Source organism: Heptranchias perlo, chromosome 4 (assembly GCF_035084215.1).
Source record: "Heptranchias perlo isolate sHepPer1 chromosome 4, sHepPer1.hap1, whole genome shotgun sequence".
NCBI lineage: Eukaryota > Metazoa > Chordata > Chondrichthyes > Hexanchiformes > Hexanchidae > Heptranchias > Heptranchias perlo.
The window spans coordinates 76206628-76226192 of record NC_090328.1 but is presented as its reverse complement, the minus strand read 5'-3'; the positions used below and the strand labels follow the sequence as shown (position 1 = coordinate 76226192).

Genomic DNA, 19565 nt, shown 5'->3' with positions numbered 1-19565 from the left:
TATGGGAGTGTTGACAAAACAGTGATATCCCAGCAGGAATGTTCAGAAGCTGTGTGTCAGCTGTTAAAATGCCACTGGAGCCTAATTAACATATGCAAACTATTAACTGGTAGGTGGCACTGACTACAGAAGAAAACGCCAGCAGAAACTTTCATTGTGGCACTAAACTGGCGAAATGATTTTCTACCCTGATTTCTGTTTGGTTTTACCCACTTTATGCCTTTTTTGTTGTCCACTTTATGCATGAAACCAATAGGAAATCTAAGTTGTTACTCATCTGTGGTCCCAGCAGGCTGATCGCACCCAGATGAAATGTCTTGATGCTCTTAGGATTGATTCTTTATAAGTTTAGTTCAGTTGTTTTCTGTACGTAACAGTTCTACATGCATTTGGTTAATGTTCGAATGCACTGTGGCATAGGATATGGATATGCAGCCATTATTTCATTGTAAAAAGATGTAAATAGTTTTGCTTTGGTAGTTTTAGTGGTATAGAGACAGCCTTGCCCAAAACATCTTGACCTCCAGTTTTCTTGACAGAGGGATAAGATCTCTAGTACCACATAGTATTTTGAGTGTAAAAGATTAAAAGATAACCAGTTTGCTGTAATTTATGGAAACTAAAGTTTCAATTCCACAATTCCCCCATTTTGAAATAAGCATTCTTTAAAACAAGGATATTTGGAGATTACTTTAGAACAAAACCTGAGTGAATGTGATAAAACAATAACTGCCTATTTTGCAGTGACTCTGAATTTATCCAGTGAGTAGCTGAGCCACTGCAGACATGCATTGTCCCAGGTTTGATACCTGATCTCTTTAGAGTTAGCTGATTTGTGGTGGGGTGTAATAATTAATCTTAGTGTTCCTGGAAGAATTGGCCCTGGTTTTCATTTTCAATTGTAATCCAGCAACACTTATTCAAAGTGCATAATGGGCAAGAACAGGAGTGAGCAGGGCAACCTGCCTGCTGACCCTCACTTTTGAAGTTAATATATGAACAACAGCCAGTTGGGCAAAATAGTGAAGGGTAGCTAGCACCCATGGAACTTTGCTCCAGCAAGGACTCGGTGCCTTCAGGAGAAGAGGGAAGGTGAGAAAAGTAGCAAGAGTGGAAACAAAAGATTGCAATACTTTCCAAGACCTCATTGTCCATCCAGGTTGATCTCCTAAATGAACAAAATATGCTTTGAAAGACTTCGCCAGTGTTGCCTACTCCAACTAACTCTAAAGTTATTGAGGCTGACTTCCTGTTGGTGCTAGACAGTGAAAGAGAGTGAGAAATCCAGACATTCAGCTGTTAACTTTTGGGTAATGTATATATTTGAAAATAGTATTAAGAAACACCATGACTTAATCATGTGTCCTGTATGGTCTGTAACTTAATATGGAAAAACCTCTCCAACTCAGTAAGCTCAACATTTATTTTTAGTTTATTTTCTACTTTCTTTGTTCTAGGCATATAATCTTTCTGCAAAAAGCAATACCACTGTGTCAAGATCTGATAAGCGGGCAGGACCCATTATTGTGCCTACAGCAGGAGAAGAGCTGTCTTCAGAAAGAAGTGTGATTAAAGCTATTGTTAAAGAAAATGATACTCCAAAAAGCCATCGGATTCTACCTAATGTTTATCAAGGAGCTGGGCAGGACCATCAACTACCAACACACATAGATCTGCAGAACAATGAAGAGAGTAAAAATAGTGTTAATTCACGGTATTCTAAACAAAATGGACATACATCTACACAATGCTTGAACAATGAGATTGCAAAAAGTTTGGACGGTATGTCCTTGCACTGTAATAATGCTTCTGACAATGTTAAGTGTTGGAACTCTGGGTGTGTGAGTGGAATTGAGAATAAGCCCAGTTTTTTGACACTGGGGGAAGCCTGCAGCAAAACTTGTCAGCAGCTCTCTGGTTGTGGAAAGTCTTTATTTGTTTCATCATTTGGTCAGCCTCCATCTTGGCAACAGGTTGGTACCCAGCTAGGTCAATTGTGCTGTTCTGGTATTGACACTGATGCAGAGGATGAGTCCTCTTTAAGTTCTTCTGAAGAGCCAGGATTTCCTGAGTTACTGGAGCCAGGGGTCTTACAACCACTTCATGACCCTGATCTTTATGTTGAAATTGTTAAAAAGACTAAATCTGTTCCCGAATACAGTGAAGTGGCTTATCCTGATTATTTTGGCCATATTCCACCTCCATTCAAGGAACCTCTCATAGAAAGACCCTACGGTGTACAAAGGTGAGCATGCAAGTGATGTGCTATCTCCAAAAAAATTTTAAATTGAAAGGCCAAAGCTCTGCCAGAATTGACAGAATTGCAAAAGGAGATAATTTGCAAAGTTGTGGTTAGGTAATGCAAAGCTTGGATTTCACAAGCCTTTAGACCGTCAGAAGAAGGGAAGACTGAAAGGCAAAAAGTTTCACAGTTTAACTAACCACATGTAAAATGATACCTTGCTGGATTTTTTGTGGGCTTATCTGATGTGCATTTTAGCGTTAAACTGGAGGTATTGAAATTATTTTGATACCTTATGATTGCGCCATCTTAAAAGGTGGTTTAAGATGTTATAATAAAGCACTGAGGTTTCTTGTACAGACATTGCAACCATAAAATAAATATACCAATTTCACACTACCATAGGAAGAAAAAAAACTGGTGTGTTAGATTTGTTAAATGTATTAGTTGCAATTAGAGCAAAACTGATCTCAAATCTTGCTTTTTAGATTTTTAAAAAGAAAATAATTGAGACCAAACTCTGACTTATTTGCAATTGGTATTTCATTGTTAAGCCTCTTAATGTCACAGAATGAGTGGCAAGATTTTTTAAAAAGTCAACATCTGTATAAAATGCTCATAACATGAAATTTCAAGAGTCCACAAAGAAAATCTTAATTCAATTTTTTAAACATGTTTGATTTTAAAAAATAATTGTTATGAACTGGTTTAATTTTTTGTGTAAACTGTAGGGAAGGGCTGTAGTTTATTAACTAGTAAAGATATGTTTAAACTCCAAATCAAATCAGTAAATTAGATCTGTGAATTGGTTTTTTAAAAGGTTTGGCAGATATTGTTTGTAATAGTTTAATTTCCTTAATCTATTTGGATTTTATTTTGAACTATCAATAGCTTTTAAAAAATCTGTTACATCATTCTTCACTACATTTATATGCCATGAAATGCAATGGAATGTTATTTTTTTCTACCACAGAACAAAAATATTCCAAGATATTGAGAGACTGATCCATGCAAATGACATTATTGACAAAATTGTATATGATCTTGATTTTCTTAGGTGAGTTAAATAAAAGTTGCCAATTTTTAGTTTCATAATTTAAAGTTCACCTATGATGTTGCTAAATGTATGTACTCAATGCTTTTTTATCCCCTTCTCTTATTTAGCTATCCAGTATCTGAAGATGGAGAAACACTAAGGTTCAATTCACAATTTGAATCTGGAAATCTTCGAAAAGCAATTCAAATCAGAAAGTAAGGTTGATGTAATTTTTTTTTGGAAGAGCATACCTTATCACTTGAATTAGCTGGAACATGCCTAAAATGTTGCATAATTTATTGTACCTTCTATTTTAAAATAATTTTTCATACATTGGTCAGGAATAGAGAAGGTCCAGTTTGTGGATGGCAATTACTATCAGAGATGATTGACTTATTGTTTATGACCAATGTTGGAAAGGGTCTTTAAGGCCAATCCTTTCCTTGTGCCCACCCCCACACCCTTTCCAGCATTGGAATTGGGCACTGATCTGCTATGGCACTGCAATTGGATCAGAAGTCTCTATTTATGATGCCAGCAGTCAAGTGTTACAGCTGCTTGTTGACTCAGTAACTTCCATATAAAACTCTTTGATGAATTAAGTTAGTGCTTTCTATTCTATGAAATGTCTGTTAAAAGCCTTCTTTAAAGCACCCACATGCTTTAATTGTCACACTTCCATTAATACTTTTTCCTCACTGTTTCCTTTACATTTTTTTGTTACTCTTCAATTTTCCTATTGTACCGAACTGTAATTCAGTTGAGCCTCCAAGCTGGATGGCACTGTGGTACTAACCTATTGATCATGTAATCAATTCCAGCTGCAGTGAGGGCGGTCCTTCCAGGCTGTGATGATCATGCCCCATTATTGTAGCCACCATCCTGTTCTTCCCACTGTCACATCAACCCTCCTTCCAGCCTATTGCCACTTCTGCTATCTCTTACCCCATTACCGCTGCTATTGCCACCTCGGTCACATTGCCGCTGTTGCCATTTGCCTCAGTTGTTCTGCTAATTTGGAGTTTCAGGGCTTGAGCTGCCTACCGCACCCATCCATGGGCCTCTGGCTTTGGGTTCCCCATCATCTTTTCCCACCCACTCCCCCCTAGTCCAATCACAAGATAATTACAGATGAGAAAGGCTGTTGGGCCCATTTTAGCCCAACAGTCTAGAAAGAGCCTAAAGTCCCTCCATTGCAACATCCAGTTGTTTCTTAAATGATCCCAGGGTTTTCATATCCACTACTTCTGTCTGGAAGTCTATTCCATGCATTGTCCACTCTGACTGAAGAAGAACTTAAGGATATCTGCCTGTTACTAATTTGAACCAGTGTCTCCTTGTCCTATTTTCTGAATTTAGTTTAAACTGATTTTTCAGATTTACCTTTTCCATTCGTTTAGTGCCCTGTACATCGTCATAAGATAACCCCTTAGGCACCTTTCAAGGTAGAAGAATTTAAGTTTATTCATTCTTACCTCATAATTCAGACCACTAAAACTATGGATCAACCTTATGGTTCTCTCCTGCATTGCCTCCAGTGCTTCAGTGTATCCCTTGTGCCTCAGTGTCCAGAACAGGGCACAGCACACAAGGTGAAGCCTGACCTGCACACTATGCAGGTTGTGTGTGACTTTGCCTGACTTGTACTCTACTGTTTTGACTATTAGTTCAACATTCTATTGGCTTTGTTGATTAGTAGGACATGTTGAGCATCAACTCTTCTAAGACTCCTAGGTCTTTATCAACTTCGTCTTATTTCAACACCATTCATGGAATACATACATCATCTGTTTTTCCTTCTTATGTACAACACTTTATACTTGTCTGCATTAAAGTTTCATCTGTTATTATTCTGCCCACTTACATATTTTGTGCAACTCATTTTGTAACTTCTGAACTGCCTCCTCCAAATCTAATGTCCCTCCTAGTCCCTCCTGCAAATTTGACCAGTTTGCATTGAGTTTCTGAATCCAAGTCACCCTTGAGGTAAATAAGAAATAATAGTGGGCCGAGCACAATCCCTGGGGCACCCCACTCAGAGCTTCTCCCCACCCTGACGTAACTCCTTCAACAAGTACCTTCAGCCAATTTTTTATCCAGTCCCAAGATTTCCCCTGAATCTCCACAACTTTGAGATTGATTAATAGTCTTTTGTGTGGAACTTTGTCAAATGTATTTTGGAAGTGTAGTTACATCACATTGTAGGGCTTTTCACAGTCCGCCTGGGTTATCATTTACTCAAAAAAAAAGTCAAGGAGTTTGGTCAAACTGGATCCCCACTCCCTCCCCCGCCCCCTTATGAATTCTTATTGTCTGCTTGCTAGGTTCTGATTGTAAAGATAATCCTGCTACTGTCTCTGTGCCAGTTTGTCTGCACTAAGTGAGGAACTGGCACTGATTTTTTTTGAAAAAGCTTATACTGTGTGCATTCAACAAATACAGTGCAAGCATTTAAAAAAAAACTAAATGCTTGTTCCAAAGCTGAATGCTTGGAATGAGGGCTGCAGGAAGGGGGTTGGGGTAATGGGTGGAGACCGTGGGGTGATGATGGGTGGGAGGGAATGAGACAATATTTTCCCTTGAAATTTGCAGCTGACAGACACACCTGGTCTCATCTCTCCAGCTACCCCGTCTCCCTTCTGACCTCAGGTTATCACCATGCCATTGTCCAGCTATTCTACTCTGCATTCCCCAGTGCTAGCTGCACACCCACTGAGACATTGATTCTCCAATAGTGGGGAAAACTTATAATATTTGAAATAAATACACAGCAGTATCTATTTTAAATAATACAGTTTTCCCCAGTGAATAAATCACTGCTGGAAAATCACTACCCACAACACTACTATCACACTTATTGCAGCTGCCCCCTTCGTTGCATCCAAAGCCCTGACACCTGTTCTCCCAAACCCTGAGAACTTCCTCTTTTCCCCACCCCCCCACATTCTCTCCATTACCACCTTAACTCTTTCTTTCATGCTTGCAACCCGTCACACCGTTCTCTTTCACGTTCACCGCTCATCACCAAACTCTCTAGACTGCCTACCTTTCCTCTTCCTTCCCCATCTAACCTTTCACAACTCTCACTTTATCACCCACTCGCCATCAATAACCTCTCTCCAGCTTTATTCTTTCCTCCTCTTTTCTGCCCTAATGTTTTATACCTTTATCATTCAACCCTAACTCATCAACCTTCCTCCTCTATCACACACTCAGCTTCACGCGTACATAACAAATTCCAACACAACTCTATCCCTTAAGTCTTCCACTTAAATGATGTGCTGAACTTCCTGCCTCATGTCACACTCTTTATTAGACACTCACCAACATAAACACATTCTCCCCAGCACACAAACTGACATTTTCCCAAAAATAAAGTTCTATAAATATTTTGAATATTTCTGTATGCAAAATATTCTATATAAGTTATGTATTACCATACATTAAATGACATAATATATATATACATACACCAATATGTGAATTACATATACATTTTAATATATTTCATATACTTCACATTAGTTATTTTTTAGTTATTCATAAACCTCTACTATTATAAAAAAACTTGTCTCAGTTTTCGGCTATGTTCACAATTTTAATTTGTATATAATTTCTCTCTATCATTTACTTTCAGATCTATTTCTTACATTCCTTTGATTCTCAACTACACCTAAAATTATCAGCATGATAATGGATCCTCCATTACACAATATAATCCTTCGCTCCTTATCAACACATTGTGTACAAATATGTACTGAATCATGTAATTCGAGCCTGAAAATATCATTAGCGTTGGCACAATACTTTGAATGTGTAATTGTGTTTTTATTATAATCACCATAAATCAGTGGCTTTTATATTGCATGTTTCATGATATAATACAATGGGGGCGATTTTCAGTCGGGGTTGATTTCAGGTGGGTGGTGGAAGGCGCACTTGCACTACCTGCCTGAAGTTCTTGTCGTGAGAGAGAAGCTTTTTTTGAGGGCCGGTGCTCACAGCTCACTGGTTGGGGGAGCGGGTATTCTAGCAGCTTCTACATGGAGCTGAGCCAGTAGTTGTATCTTAAAGGGTGGCGGCCCAGCCCAGAAGATTTTTGTGGGGCCTGGAGGAGCATTTATGCTGCTTTTGAAAAATCTTGTTCAAAATATTTATTGTGTGTATACGCATGCACTTTGTGTTCACAAAATCTTTCAATCACATTTCTATGTTGATATTCTACAATGGCGAAATGCTACGACAGAATTTAAAGTAAGCAGTTTTTAAAAATTGTTCTTGGGATTTGGGTGTCGCTGTCAAGGCCCATCACTAGCTGTCCTGAGAAGATGGTGGTTGGCCTTCTCCTTGCATCACTGCACTGCTTGTGGTTATGGTGCTCACATGAAGGTGTTATTGGACCTGATCCTGTTCTGGCTGTGGAAAAAATATTAAGTGTGGCCCTACTTTAATAAAATATCCTTGGCTTGGCCTTCTGGCTGTGCTCCAGAAATTTTACAGCGTATCCACTCTGGTCTAATCTCAAAATACTCCTGGCTCCCCGGTTCTGACTCTGGTCTCGATGCCGTTAGGTTTTAAAACATGTAAAAAATGTTTACTTGGCTTGTTCTTTTACATTTTTTGAAGTTTCAAATTTAACTCCACTCCCACTATTACTGCTACTTAACTCTGACCATGTGCTCTCTGGTCCATCGTCCATCGGTCAGTCTCTCAATTCTTGTAGCGCTGTTCAGTTTAAGCTGTCAGTGTTTGTTTTTAGTGTTATCATTCTGTGTTAAGCCATCAGACCGCATATCTTCAAGTTCCTGGTCAGGAAGAGGTTCCCATTTGTAGGCTGGAACAGTTAACTTCTTTTCTTTGGTTAAGCCATGCCTTGCCTCAGAGTTCCTTCTCCTGGCTTAACTGGCCTTGTTCCAGGTTCCTGGTCACAATTTATTCAGAGTCTTGTGTATGGTACACACTTCCTATAAACATTAACCGTACTACTTTTATCACAATTCTTAAGTAACACTTTATATGTCAATATTTTGTGATCACACTCTTGTGGGCATTCTGTACAATGGATAATGATTTTGTTTCCAATCTTGATTGCCACTCAGTCACTACCACTGAAATATGACTTACTAACATTTACGGTTTAGCTTCACACATAAGGATGGACAATTTTTATAGGAGCATGGAATTTGCTGGTAGCTTTGTTACTGAAGTTTCAATGCTTGGGGAAGAAATTGGGAAGGGATAAAATCTTTTGTGGTTGATAGATAAGGCATAGGACACACAAATCAAATTCTTCACTCAACAGGATGGGAAAGAGGCTTGCTCCCAACTTTTTGCCCATGATTTTCCCAGGCGACTGGTGCGATGGGGAAAAAAAGAAAAGTACAAATAATGCCTTCAGATACTGAACTTGTTCTTCCAATCTGTTGTTTGAATTCCAAACATCAACTTCCCTCCAGCATTATGCCAGAGAACAGGAACTATGGGGAATTGTGGGCTAAATCTGTATTCCAAAACTCAGTGGCACAACTTGTTGATATGGGGTGAAATTTTGTAGCTGGCACCAATTCTATATGCAGTAGTAGTGCCATTTAATGTGATGCCTTACCCAAATTATTGTTATTTCTCATTCTTTGACTTTAATAATATTGCAGAATGATTATAATTCTATACTTTTGGAGGGGTGAAATTGGTCTTCACCATTGGTGTGAAATGGGCTCAAAGCGAAAATGCAGCTTGTTTTATACTTGGACCAATTTTCTTTCCATTTCTATTGAAGTCATTGGAAAAGAAAAACGGGCGCGTTGCAAAAAGGTCTGCCGATTCGCTATGAGCCTATTTCCTGCTACTGGCGTAGACCAATTTCACTCCCTTGGTGTGTTTCTTTTGCCTAACTTAAACTTATTCTATTACCTTTATTCATTTCTAGGTTTGAGTATGATCTGATCCTTAACTCTGATATAAACAGCAATCATCACCACCAGTGGTTTTACTTTGAAGTGAGTGGAATGCGCAATGCTGTTTCTTATCGATTCAACATCATCAACTGTGAAAAGTCCAATAGTCAATTTAACTATGGTAAGGTATTGCATTTATTTTTTAACTATTGATAATTTATTATTTTATAATTACTTCTGTATCCTCAATTAATAAGCAACAGAACAGATGTGATATATTTGAACAATATCCTTTTTCTCCAACACCCAGTTGTACCCCATGTGGGTATGATGGCAAATATCGGAAGATTCAAATTATAACAAACAACAGCCCTCGTCCCACACTGGTGAAAGGTGGACAAGCATTCTCTTAATTACGCTCACTATCACCTCGATGTTACCCATGTTTCAAACTTATTTTTCCAATTCCTATTTTATTAAGCTTCACTCATTTACAAGGATGATACTGGAACTGAGAGGTTTTACCTATCAGGAAAGACTAAACAGGCTGGGGCTCTTTTCACTAGAAAAGAGAAGGCTGAGGGGTGACCTGATAGAGGTCTTTAAGATTATGAAAGGGTTTGATAGGATAAACATAGAGAAGATGTTTCCACTTGTGGGGTAGACCAAAACTAGGGGCTGTAAATATAAGATAGTCACTAATAAATCCAATAGGGAATTCAGGAGAAACTTCTTTACCCAGAGAGTGGCTAGAATGTTGAACTTGCTACCACAAGGAGTAGTTGAGGTGACTAGCATTGATGGATTTAAAGGGAAGCTAGATAAACACATGAGGAAGAAAGGAATAGAAGGGTATGATGAAGGCGGGTCGGAGAAGGCTCATGTGAAGTATAAACTACTGCATAGACCAGTTGGGCTGAATGGCCTGTTTCTGTGCTGTACATTTTATGTAATCCTATGTAATAGGAACATAGGAATATAGGAACAGGTGTAGGCCATTCAGCCCCTCGAGCCTGTTCCGCTATTTGATAAGATCATGGCTGATCTGTGATCTAACTTCATATACCTGCCTTTGGCCCATATCCCTTAATACCTTTGGTTGCCAAAAATCTATCTATCTCAGATTTAAATTTAGCAATTGAGCTAGTATCAATTGCCGTTAGCAGAAGAGAGTTCCAAACTTCTACCACCCTTTGTGTGTCGAAATGTTTTCTAATCTCGCTCCTGAAAGGTTTGGCTCTAATTTTTAGACTGTGCCCCCTACTCCTAGAATCCCCAACCAGCGGAAATAGTTTCTCTCTATCCACCCTATCCGTTCCCCTTAATATCTTATAAACTTCAATCAGATCACCCCTTAACCTTCGAAACTCCAGAGAATACAACCCCAATTTGTGTAATCTCTCCTCGTAACTTAACCCTTGAAGTCCGGGTATCATTCTAGTAAACCTACGCTGCACTCCCTCCAAGGCCAATATGTCCTTCCGAAGGTGCGGTGCCCAGAACTGCTCACAGTACTCCAGGTGCGGTCTAACCAGGGTTTTGTATAGCTGCAGGATAACTTCTGCCCCCTTGGACTCTAGTCCTCTAGATATAAAGGCCAGCATTCCATTAGCCTTCTTGATTATTTTCTGCACCTGTTCATGACACTTCAATGATCGATGTACCTGAATCCTTAAGTCCCTTTGGACATCCACTGTTTTTAACTTTTTACCATTTAGAAAGTACCCTGTTCTATCCTTTTTTGATCCAAAGTGGATGACCTCACATTTGTCTACATTGAATTCCATTTGGCACAGTTTGCCCATTCACCTAATCTATCAATATCCCTTTGTAATTTTATGTTTTTATCTCCACTGCTTACAATGCCACCAATCTTTGTGTCAGCGGCAAACTTAGATTTGAGACTTTCTATGCCTTCATCTAAGTCGTTAATAAATATTGTGAATAATTGAGGCGCCAAGACAGATCCCTGCGGGACTCCACTAGTCACATCCTGCCAATGAGAGTACCTACCCATTATCCCTACTCTCTGTCGCCTTTCGCTCAGCCAACTTCCTAACCGAGTCCATACTTTTCCCTCGATTTCGTGGGCTTCTATCTTAGCTAACAGCCTCTTATGTGAGACTTTATCAAATGCCTTCTGGAAGTCCATATAAATAACATCCATTGACATTCCCTCTTCAAAAAATTCAATCAGGTTTGTCAGGCACGACCTACATTTCACAAATCCATGCTGGCTCTCTCTGATTAACTGAAAATTCTTGAGGTGTTCAGTCATCCTATCCTTAATTATAGACTCCAGCATTTTCCCCACAACAGATGTTAGGCTAACTGATCTATAATTCCCTGGTTTCCCCCTCTCTCCTTTCTTAAAAAGCAGAGTGACATTTGCAATTTTCCAATCCAGAGGGACAGTTCCTGAATCTAGAGAACTTTGAAAGATTATAGTTAGGGCATCTGCAATGTGCTCACCTACTTCCTTTAAAACCCTGGGATGGAAACCATCTGGTCCTGGGAATTTGTCACTCTTTAGTGCTATTATTTTCTTCATTACTGTTGTTTTACTTATGTTAATTTTATTGAGTCACTGTCCCCGATTCAATATTAGTTTTCTTGGGATTTCCGGCATGCTATCCTCTTTTTCTACTGTAAATACTGACTCAAAGTAATTATTCAACATGTCCGCCATTTCTCCATTGTCAATGACAATATCCCCACTTTCAGTTTTTAAGGGGTCAACACTGCTCCTGACCACCCTCTTTTTCCTAATATAACTATAAAATTTCTTCGTATTGGTTTTGATATCCCTTGCAAGTTTCTTTTCTTACTCTCTTTTTGTAGCTCTTACTATCTGTTTTGTGACCCTTTGTTGATCTTTGTATCTTTCCCATTCGCCAGGATCTGTGCCATTTTTTGCCTTTTTGTATGCCCTTTCCTTATGTCTTATACTGTCCCTTACCTCTTTAGTTGTCCATGGCTGTTTTTTTTTTGGCAAGTAGAGTTCTTGCCCCTCAGGGGTATAAACCGATTCTGTATCACGTTAAATGTTTCTTTAAACATTTCCCACTGATCATCAGTCATTTTACCCATTAACAGATTTGCCCAGTTTACTGTGGACAGTCTCTGATTCATCCCATTGAAGTCGGCCTTACCCAAGTCTAGAATCTTAGTAGCTGATTCACTTTTTTTCCCTTTCAAACACTACCCTGAACTTGATCATGTTATGATCGCTATTGGATAGATGTTCATGCACAGTTAAGCTGTTAACTAAATCTGGTTCATTACTCATTACTAAATCTAGTATGGCTTGCCCCCTTGTTGCCTCTAGGACATACTGCTGTGGAAAACTATCCCGGACACACTCAAGAAATTTACTACCTTTCTGACAGTTGTAATTCATTTTTGTCATGAGGAAAATGAGATTGATGAGCAGTTCTACTAATTCTAATGTAGACTGAGGTCTCCCATTTGTCTGACAGGAACTTTTAAAAGTTTGATAATCTGCAATAGGACAGGTTGAAGATCTGCCATGATCTTATTGAATGGCGGAGCAGACTCGAGGGACTCTATGGCCTACTCCTGCTCCTATTTCATATGTTCGTATGACATGAGGTGGTTAGTGGAAACAAAAGCAACTGGTGAAATATGTGTTGGCATCCAAGAAAATGACTTAAATGTTGAAGTGATTACATAGAATCCTTAAATTTGTAAATAATAAAGTTTAAAAACATCTTGAGGAAAATAGTAATGCCTGCTTTTCTAGAACTCCTGTAGATATCATCTGTATATGTCGTTGAAAAATCCAGATTAAGAGCATAGAACAGAAGTGATAATTCAGTGGGGTGTAGCTGGAAGGGGGAGGATGCTTTGAGCTAAGAATTAAAGTTAGGTGAAAGTACATAATCAGTCATAATGTGGGGAAAATATCAGCCAAAATATTTCTCCCCCACTTTTACCAGGGGCAGGTACAGTGCACCCAAAGAGTGCTGCCTCTGTCTAGGCTTCAGAGCACCTGTATTTGATGGGCTCGGTCATCAGCATGGCCCAGTCATACTCCAGCACAAGCCTGCTCCTTGCCAGAGCCTTGTGTTGGGAAACGGAGTGTTATACAGACACAGCTTACCTGAGAGGCCTGCAGTTATGGGACTGACTGGCCTCAGGCATTCTGACTGCTGTTGAAGAACAGCAGCCAGGAGGCTTCAGACGTGAAGGTCCATGAGCAATTGCAAAATAAGGTAGGACTTGTTTTCTCAGACCTCCATTTTCTTGCTGCTTGGTCCCCTTAAAGCTTCTAATCTGAGTGCGCTTCAGGCACAAGGTCGGAGGGCCAGTTTGTTTGGCATGGCTGAAAATGGGCGCCCTTCAATTTCAGAGGAAACTGAGGTGGAAGGGGCATTAATGACCCACCTACCCTGTTGTAGACGTAACCCCTGGTCCTGCTAACCAGAGTTGAAGAACAGTATGCTAACCATAGGACTCTGCCTGCTGCCGTAAACAATATTTATTACAAAACAATAACAATAACTTGCATTTATATAGTGCCTTTAACTTAGTAAAACATCCCAAGGTGCTTCACAGGAACGATTATCAAACAAAATTTGACACTGAGCCACGTAATGAGATACTAGGACAGGTGACTAAAAGCTTGGTCAATGAAGTAGGTTTTAAGGAGCGTCTTAAAGGAGGAGAGAGAGGCAGAGAGGTTTAAGGAGGCAATTCCAGAGCTTAGGGCCTAGGCAGCTGAAGGCACGGCCACCAATGGTGGAGCGAAGAAAATTGCGGATGCGAAAGAGGCAAGAATTGGAGGAGCGCAGAGATCTCAAAGGGTTGTAGGGTTGGAAGAGGTTACAGAGATAGAGAGGGGCGAGGCCATGGAGGAATATGAAAACAAGGATGAGAATTTTAAAATTGCGGCGTTCCCGGACCACGAGCACAGGGATAGAATCATAGAAAGTTACGGCACAGAAGGAGGCCATTTGGCCCATCGTGTCCGTGCCGGCCGAAATAGAGCTATCCAGCTTACTCCCACTTTCCAGCACTTGGTCCGTAGCCCTGTAGATTACGGCACTTCAAGTGCATATACAAGTACTTTTTAAATGAGTTGAGGGTTTCTGCCTCTACCACTGTTTCAGGCAGTGAGCTCCAGACCCCCACCACCCTCTGGGTGAAAAGATTTCTCCTTAGCACTCACCTAATCCTTCTACCAATTACCTTAAATCTTTGCCCCCTGGTCACTGACCCCTCTGCTGAGGGAAATCCTATCCATTCTATCTAGTCCCGTGATAATTTTATATACCTCAATTAAATCTCCCCTCAGACTCCTTTGTTCCAAAGAAAACAAACCCAGCCTATCCAATCATTTCTCATAGCTAAAATTCTCCAGCCCTGGCAACTTCTTTGTAAATCTCCTCTGGACGCTCTCTAGTACAATCACTTCTTTCCTGTAATGTGGTAACCAGAACTGTACGCAGTACTCAAGCTGTGGCCTAACCAAAGTTTTATACAGTTCCAGCATAACCTCCCTCCTCTTATATTCTATGCCTCAGCCAATAAACAAAAGTATCCCGTATGCCTTTTTAACCACCTTATCTAACTGTCTTGCTACTTTCAGGGATCTGTGGACATGCACTCCAAGGTCCCTCACTTCCTCTATACCTCTCAGTATCCTCCCATTTATTGTGTATTCCCTTGCCTTGTTTGCTCTCCCCAAATGCATTACCTCTCACTTCTCTGGATTGAATTCCATTTGCCACTTTTCTGCCCACCTGACCATTCCATTGATATCTTCCTGCAGTCTACAGCTTTCCTCCTCACTATCAACCACATGGCCAATTTTTGTATCATCTGCAAACTTCTTGATCAAGCCCCCCACATTCAAGTCCAGATCATTAATATATACCACAGAAAGCACGGGACCTGGTATTGAGCCTTGCGGAACCCCACTAGAAACAGCCTTCCAGTCGCAAAAACACCCGTCAACCATTACCGTTTGCTTCCTGCCACTGACCCAATTTTGGATCCAACTAGCCATTTTCCCTTGGAGCCCGTGGGCTTTTATTTTTTGACCAGCCTGCCATGTGGGACCTTGTCAAAAGCCTTGCTGAAATCCTTGTAGACTACATGAAACTCGTTACCCTGATCGATCCTCCTTGTTACCGCCTCAAGAAATTCAATCAAGTTAGTCAGACACAACCTTCCCTTAACAAATCCATGCTGACCGTCCTTGATTAACCCGTGCCTTTCTAAATGACTATTAATGCTGCCCCTCAGAATTGATTCCAATAATTTGCCCAACACCGAGGTTAGACTAACTGGCCTATAATTACTCAGTCTATCTCTTTCTCCCTTTTTAAACAATGGTATGTTAGCAGTCCTCCAATCCTCCGGCACCACGCCTGTAGCCAGGGAGGATCGGAAAATGATGGTCAGAGCCTCCGCTACTTCCCCCCTCGATGATGGGTAAACGGGACTTGGTGTGAGTTAGGATACGGGCAGCAGAGTTTTGAATGCGCTCAAGTTTATGGAGGGTGGAAGATGGGAGGCTGCCCAGGAGACCATTGGAATAGTCGTGTCTAGAGATAACAAAGGTATGGATGAGGGTTACAGCAGCAGGTGAGCTGAGGCAGGGGCGATGACGAATGATGTTATGGAGGTGGACGTAGGCGGTCTTGGTGAAGCCGATATGTGGTCGGAAGCTCATTTCAGGATCAAATAACACGCCAAGGTTGCGGAAGGTCTGGTTCAGCCTCGGGCAATGGCCAGGGAGAGCAATGGAGTCGGTGGCTAGGGAACGGAGTTTGTGGTAAGGACCGAAGGCAATGGCTTTGGTCTTCCCAATATTTAGTTGGAGGAAATTTTTGCTCATCTAGTACTGGATGTCCATCAAGCAGTGTGACAAATCAGAGACTGTGGGGGAGTTGAGGGAGGTGGTGGTGAGGTGGACCTGGGTGTCGTCAGCGTACGTGTGGAACCTGACATTGTGTTTTTGCATGATGTCACAGAGGGCCAGCGTGTGGATGATGAGAAATAGGAGAGGGCCAAGGATAGATCCTTCGGGGACTCCAGAGGTAACATTTATCAGGGGCGCGTTTGCCTTGTGGAGGCCCCATTTGGTTTGGGGTCCCCACATTTTACTAGGCAATGATAATAAATACTACTTAATCTGGTGTCAAGTCCGCACATGTATGACCATGAAAAGGCACATTTTCAATAGGTAACTTTACGCAACGTCAGAGACAGCTGGGCTCAGGTTTCCGCTAGTTACATCAGCGCAATCCGGCGGAATCAGCCAAGCCAGTGCAAAAGATTGGGGAATTTTCAACGTAAGTGAGTTATGCCTAAAACCACTTATGCTCGTGTTTTCCACGATCTTTTGCGCTGGTTCAAGTTTCAATAAGCCCGGAACAGGCCCCGCCCACAAATGTGGCCATGCCTCCCCCAGGTTGAAATTGCGAGATTCCGCCGATTGCGCTGGTTCAGAAAGGCTCTTCAAATCGCGTGCATTTTCTTAGACACACAGCCTCCAGCAGTCCATGAGCCAGGCAGAAGAAAAGTGCTGGCAATGTCGGATGGTTGTGTCGGCTTTTTGTGTAAGGGAAAGATAGGGTAATTGCTGAGGGGAAGACTCTCTGTCGGAACACTGTGCTGACTGCGCTCTGCTTTTTTCATCTTCCTGGCTCTTGGACTGCTTGATCTTGCTCTGCTTTGTTAGTTTTTCATGCTTCCATTTCTACCTGCCTTACCCCACCCTCACGCTCTCTTAGGCATTCTCTGTGTCTTGTAAATATCTTTAATTTCTCTCATTATGCCTCCTATTGTCTCATGTTAATATCACTTCAGCCATTTAACCATCTCCTGTTTTTCATTTAGACATCATTTACAGATCATTCTACTGCATCTCTCATTTGTGTTTCCCTCCCCCTTTTTTTCTGTTCTCTTTTAAGTGCTGCTCATTTGTAATTTCTTCCACTTCTGACAGAGTTACATCTGAAACATTAACTTATCTGTTGTTGCCACAGATGCTGCCAGAGCTGCAAAGTGTTTCCAATATTTTTTGATTTGTTTCAGATTTCCAGCATCTACAGTTTTTTTGCTTTTTATTTGAGTTTGACAACGACTTAAGTGAAAATTGAATAAAAAGTTGCAAACGTACCAAAAAGTGAAACACAAAATTCAAATGCATGAGGTTTCCCTCAAGGGTAGGTTGAGAAGATGCAGTGTAATTCCCTTGTTGAAATAAAATCTGAAATGTGATGTTCCTGATTTGATTGCTTGAAGATGTCATACCTAGCACAAAGGAAGATGGTAGTCATTGTTGGAGGCCAATCATCTCAGCCCCAGGACATTGCTGTAGGAGTTCTTCAGGACAGTGTCCTAGGCCCAACCATCTTCAGCTGCTTCATCAATGACCTTCCCTTCATCATAAGCTCAGAAATGGGGATGTTCGCTGATGATTGCACAGTGTTCAGTTCCATTCACAACCCCATAGATAATGAAGCAGTCCGAGCCCGGGTGCAGCAAGACCTGGACAACATCCAGGCTTGGGCTGATAAGTGGCAAGTAACATTCGCGCCAGACAAGTGCCAGGCAATGACCATCTCCAACAAGAGAGAGTCTAACCACCTCCCTTTGACATTCAACGGCATTACCATCGCTGAATCCCCCACCATCAACATCCTGGGGGTCACCATTGACCAGAAACTCAACTGGACCAGCCACATAAATACTGTGGCTACAAGAGCAGGTCAGAGGCTGGGTATTCTGCGGCGAGTGACTCACCTCCTGACTCCCCAAAGCCTTTCCACCATCTACAAGGCACAAGTCAGGAGTGTGATGGAATACTCTCCGCTTGCCTGGATGAGTGCAGCTCCAACAACACTCAAGCAGCCTGCTTGATTGGCACCCCATCCACCACTCTAAACATTCACTCCCTTCACCACCGGCGCACAGTGGCTGCAGTGTGTACCATCCACAGGACGCACTGCAGCAACTCGCCAAGGCTTCTTCAACAGCACCTCCCAAATCCGCGACCTCTACCACCTAGAAGGACAAGAGCAGCAGGCACATGGGAACAACACTACCTGCACGTTCTCCTCCAAGTCACACACCATCCTGACTTGGAAATATATCGCCATTCCTTCATCGTCACTGGGTCAAAATCCTGGAACTTCCTTCCTAACAGCCCTGTGGGAGAACATTCACCACACGGACTGCAGCGGTTGAAGAAGGCAGCTCACCACTACTTTCTCAAGGGCAATTAGGGATGGGCAATAAATGCTGGCCTCGCCAGCGATGCCCACATCCCATGATCGAATAAAAAAAAATGATATTTACCTCATCAGTGCTGCTGTTGATCATTCAGATAAAGCATTTAACAAATCAATAACATTTTATCAGTAGGATAAAAAGGAAGAGGGTAGCTAAAGTAAACATTGGTCCCTTAGAGGATGAGACTGGGGAAATAATAATGGAAAACAAGGAAATGGCAGAGGAATTGAACAGATATTTTGTATCTGTCTTCACAGTAGAAGACACTAATAATATACCAATGATAGTAGAAAATCAAGGGGCAGAAGGGAGGGAGGAACTAAAAACAATCACTATCACAAGAGAAAAAGTACTAGGTAAACTAATGGGTGTAAAGGCTGACGAGTCCCCTGGACCTGATGGCTTGCATCCGAGGGTCGTAAAGGAAGTGGCTACAGAGATAGTGGATGCATTGGTTGTAATCTTCCAGAATTCACTAGATTCTGGAAAGGTCTCAGCAGATTGGAAAACCACAAATGTAACACCCCTTTTCAAGAAGGGAGTGAGACAGAAAGCAGGTAACTATAGATCAGTTAGCCTAACATCTGTCATTGGGAAAATGCTAGAATCCATTATTAAGGAAGTAGTAGCAGGACATTTGGAGACTCATAATACAATCAAGGAGAGTCAACGTGGTTTTATGAAAGTGAAATCGTGTCTGACAAATTTATTAGAGTTCTTTGAGGAAGTAACGGGCAGGGTGGATAAAGGGGAACCAATGGATGCAGTATATTTGGATTTCCGAAAGGCATTCGATAAGGTGCCACATAAAAGATTACTGCACAAGATAAGAGCTCTTGGTGTTGAGGGTAATATACTGGCACGGATAGAGGATTGGCTAACTAACAGAAAACAAAGAGTCGGGATAAAAGGGTCATTTTCAACATGGCAATCTGTAACTAGTGGGGTGCTGTAGGGATCAGTGCTGGGGCCTCAACTATTTACAATATATATCAATGACTTGGATGAAGGAACAGAGTGTCTTGTGGCCAAACTTGCTGATGATACAAAGATAGGTGGAAAAGCAAATTGTGATGAGGACACAAAGGGCTCGATTTTTGGACGTCAGAGCGGGTGGGTTCGTGGC

At 41.3% G+C, this 19565-nt stretch overlaps 1 protein-coding gene across 9 annotated transcripts in view; it reads left to right on the top strand.

Annotated features, from left to right (window-relative positions):
* The window catches only part of agtpbp1 (ATP/GTP binding carboxypeptidase 1), a 399257-nt gene that overhangs the window by 163502 nt on the left and 216190 nt on the right, over positions 1–19565 (top strand). For all 9 annotated transcript variants that reach the window (XM_067983168.1, XM_067983161.1, XM_067983160.1 and 6 more), the window contains 4 exons: positions 1458–2245; positions 3216–3299; positions 3407–3493; positions 9205–9353. In XM_067983168.1, the coding sequence (XP_067839269.1) occupies positions 1458–2245; positions 3216–3299; positions 3407–3493; positions 9205–9353 (1108 nt within the window). The remainder of the gene's footprint in view (positions 1–1457; positions 2246–3215; positions 3300–3406; positions 3494–9204; positions 9354–19565) is intronic.